Below are 4,371 nucleotides of genomic sequence, written 5' to 3'. Positions count from 1 at the left end.
AGTTAACACCAAAACGTAGCATGGGTATCTACGGGTATATTGAAGAGTGAAGTGTGGGACACCAGGTCAACAAACAAGAACAGCTGACGGTAAAGCATCAAGGATATCTGGCCTTCCATTACTCCCATGCACTGTTTCTGCCATTGACTTCAATGTTAAACGCATCATGGCCGTTATTAAGACAGAGAGAGTCCTAACCAAGTATTGAACATTGCATGTTATGTAGAAAGTACCAAATTTCAACTGATTTGATGTGCACTGATGTGAAACGAATTTTGATGAAGAAAATTGTGATTTTATTACAATATTCTAATAATGCGAATTTCCCAATTCATGGGTTTTTTGAGCTGGAAGGCCAAATTATGTAAAAAGAAAAACTTGAATGATTGGAATAGTTAAACAACTGGGCCATGCATCTACAATCCATGACAGTTTAACATTATTGATGGAATTATGGAAATAAATCAACTTTTTCATGCTATTCTAATAAAGTGGCCTGGAGCTGTATATATGATGAGAGTGTGTTACATTTGTCTGGGTTTAAGTGCGTACATGGCCTATTTCATTCTAGTAATGCCCGCAACTTCACCCCAGATTTTGACCCACTATAACTTTGAGTGTAATCTCTATGTTAGGTAAGGTAAAATGTGTTTTTAATCAGTCACACTTTGAGATCTCTTAGCCTTCAAAGATGATTAAATATGCTCATGGAAATGTGTCCTCTGAATACCATTTGATCCAAGTGATTCCTACAGTTTTGAGTGAATTCCTCTATGCCAATGTAGCCTATAAATAGCCTACACCAAAGCTCATTAGCAATGCTTCATAAGTCTTAGATTTATTGCACATCTCAGCGTTATTAGGTTGTGTACATTTGTTGAAGTGGCGACAGACCAACCTATTGCAATGTTTTTACATATTTTGTATGAACAGTTATTGAAGGTAGTATTACATTTGTAGCCTACATATTAATGGATAGAAGCAGGCCTATAAAGAAAGCCATTTGGAACAACCAGAACACAAGTTGAAAGAACCTATGGCGTTAGTGCTAATAACAATGGGTTCTTAGTTTTGGTTTCTTTTTAAAGTGAAGTGGGTAAACGACTATGTGTAGACATGATTGAGCCAAGTTTCTCAGTAGTCTATAACGTAACGTTCTAAGCTGCACATCTGAGCTGCCAGGAGTTCAGGATTTAAGTTCAGTGGGGGTCGCAACCATTCAGGCGACAAAAACTGACCCCACATTGTTTCATTGGTGATGTGGTAATTGAAAATCTTTAGTACCTTTAGAAAACACATGCATGCCACCGGATGCAGCCTACAACCACATCAGTTCATTTGAGGGTCTGATGTCATGTGAAAAGGGCCCATTGTCCTCTAATCCACTCACAGCCTCGTACCTTAAAAAGTGCACTGTGCAATATTTAATAGTTTATTTCCAGAATCCATGCAGCCATTTCACAAATGTTACCTTTACATCACCAAATTCTAAGTATTCATTGTCAGAAATTTGCACTTCTCATACATGTAATGGGGATCTTCTGCAGTGTCCACCATTTCGAATTTCCAGAAAGACGATTTTAGCAGTAAAACCTAGTGCACCTTGGTCGCACTAGTAAATATTAGGTCCGTACTAGTAAATATTTGTGAAAAGATTAAATTTGGCAGTAAGTAGCATCTTCACTGAACAGCAGATGCAATACCTACTTGCCACCATCATACACAGTGCACCTTTACATTTAACAGTCTGCATAGCTAGTCAAGAGTACATATTCAGCTAGGACATCCAAAAAAGCTATAATAGCAGTTAATGTGAAATACCACTTGGAATCAAAGCGCAATTTCTACCGAAGTTTATTCCAAACAAAAATAAAACCAGTCTTCAAATTATGCATACATCTTTAAAACAAATAGGTTTCAGATAAAGAGTGCCATGATATGAAACTGGTTTTGATGAGGCATAGAGGGAAACTTGCGCTCGCACGCACACCCACCAGTCCCACAAAATGGGCCTTGACGACATGCGAAACAAACTAACAAAGTTAGTGTGCACATTTGATCTGACACGTGCAAACATACCAGACCCTCCCCTGAGCCCCACCATTTGAGGAATAACAAGAACTGGCGTCATAATGTTTTATTGTCACGGGTTGTACAAAACAAAGAGAGTTACATGAAACTGTGCCCTCGAGAACGGCACTAGGCTTAAAATTAGAAAAAAGGGGTAAAGAGAGCAGGGGAAATTAAAAAAAAAGAAAAAGAAAAAAAAATATCACCATTCGTCCCGTATCATTTGTGAAGCCGTCCGTCCATGTGTGTGGCGATGGACTGACCCCTGTGTCCAGGGGGCCACACAGGTTATTAAGTCTCTCATTTTCGAGGTAATGATCAACATCAGTTAAAGGGCCGCAATGGAGGCAGCACAGGGTTAAACATCAGAGCCCAGAGAGGGGGGAGGGCAGGCGGGAGAGGAGGGAGGGAGTGGGAGAGCGGGGGAGGGTCAAGGCAGCTTCTAGAATCCGTGGACCTTGAGCTGCTCCTCTTTCGCCAGGCCAATCTGTTGGGGGAAGGGAAAAGGGGGGGTTTAGTAAGACAAAGGGCACTTTTGAGCTTTCAGCAACACTTTCTGCACCACAAGGAAATGCAGACAGCAAACACAGCTATTTTACAGCGATATCAAAGGTTTATAGAAAGCGGCTCACTGCTTCTGAAATGTCTAGCTTTGTGTGCTTACCTCCGTCAAAAACTGGCAAATGTTCTTACGCTGATCCCCTTGCAGCTGGATCACCTCACCATACTCTGGGTGCTCAATCACAGTCCCATTGCAGGCGAATTTCTGAAGAGAGGGGAGAAGCAAAACTGGTTTAGTGAGGGGGAAAACAGCAACCCATACCAATGTGGATCACACAACTCATGTGAAATATAAATCACAGGATGTTGAACTAACCCTCTTGAAGGCTTTGACTAGCTTCTTCTTGTCATAGTCATCAGCAATGCCCTGGACTGTAGTCAGAGTCTTCCTTCCGTTGCGTTGCTGGATTCTTATGTGGATGTAGTCCTCAGTCCCTGCTGGGAGCCGGTCATCACCCTTAGATGCATCAGCAAAGGGGTCTGGAGAGAACAGAAAACATTTTTTAAGTATTAGAGTTGACATGGTGGTATACTTCGGCCATCACCACCATCATGAACAGGCGACTTTGCAGAACACGGAAGTCAGCATTAAACTCCATTAACATTCACAACAAAAGAAAAAACATGTCTGGTAGACTAGCGGTTTCCAGTTATACCGAAGACGCAGTGAACGCCTTGACCCGCTCTAGTTTTTCTGGTCTGTTAAGACGTTAGTACATGTCGGTGAGATCTGCTGCGTTTGCTCAGCAAGGTGGTAACCGTTGTGCGCTTCCGCTAACAAAAATGGAGCCTGACCCGAGGCAACACGACGGCTACATCTTCACTTATGTTAGACATCCGCCAGCAATAACGTGTGCCGCTTGAACGTGGTAACTCGCTTACCGACAACCATATTTCAGGACGGTTGCACAAACAAATGCCAATCTAATTATAGACACAAGAATAAGTGGGGGCCCCGCAAATGGGCCTACGACACAGCATGCTAGGTTAGCACAGATTAGCGCCAGGTTGTGTAGCATCATTGCTAATGGTCCAGCGCTCGAGCACATAACGCTAAGCTACAACTTGCTTGAGGCAGCTAGTTGTCACTAGGCGTGTGAGCAGGGTATGTTCTTATCCAAACTAATTTAAGTTAAGAACGATTTCTCTTGACACACGCATTGGATAAAACAGCGCTAGGGCCAATCATACGCATATTAAATCCGGCAAAAAAACCCCGAAAGCTGGGCCTGACCTCCAAGCCGCTGATTTAACTTTGTTAGCATTTAGTACAAGCATAGATTAGCACCCAAACAAGGAAATGCGGTAATTGACATTTTTTCACCCACTTTTCACACGTTACAGAACGCAAAACATGTACATACAATACGGCAAATGGATTACGACTAAATGACTGAGGTGCTCACATTTTCAAAATGATCAAAGGCCTTGACAAATAGGCCTGACTGGGCAATTTGTTCGCCCTTCCCCCACCCTAAAATACAGTCGGTAAATTCTGGTAAGTCTTACCAAAAGTTTGGAGGTTCTGGATAGCGGACATACGATAAGATTCTCTTTCCTTTCGGATGACAACTGGGTGTCGAGCGTTGAAGTCTCTTTGAATTATAAAGCTAGCTTTTTACTGTCTTCACTCGTAGGCTCGTCGAACCAGTTCTATCCTGCTCTCAAAATGGCGATTGTACCGTTGTAGAGGAGAAGAAAACATCTCTTTATAGCCCCTCCCCGTGTGAAGAATGATGA

General features: G+C 42.3%; 1 protein-coding gene across 1 annotated transcript; it reads right to left on the bottom strand.

Annotated features, from left to right (window-relative positions):
* Positions 1–2,122: 2,122 nt before the first annotated feature.
* Positions 2,123–4,327, bottom strand: LOC134468293 (eukaryotic translation initiation factor 1). Its single transcript, XM_063222237.1, has 4 exons — positions 4,141–4,327; positions 2,948–3,111; positions 2,735–2,836; positions 2,123–2,557 (listed from the first exon to the last, which is right to left on the bottom strand). The coding sequence occupies exons 1-4, from the start codon at positions 4,169–4,171 to the stop codon at positions 2,513–2,515; spliced, it is 342 nt and encodes a 113-aa protein (XP_063078307.1). The 5' UTR covers positions 4,172–4,327; the 3' UTR covers positions 2,123–2,512.
* Between the last annotated feature and the right edge of the window lie 44 nt (positions 4,328–4,371).

This window comes from Engraulis encrasicolus, chromosome 2 (genome assembly GCF_034702125.1).
Source record: "Engraulis encrasicolus isolate BLACKSEA-1 chromosome 2, IST_EnEncr_1.0, whole genome shotgun sequence".
Classification (NCBI taxonomy): domain Eukaryota; kingdom Metazoa; phylum Chordata; class Actinopteri; order Clupeiformes; family Engraulidae; genus Engraulis; species Engraulis encrasicolus.
This window is presented reverse-complemented; position numbering and strand designations above follow the sequence as displayed.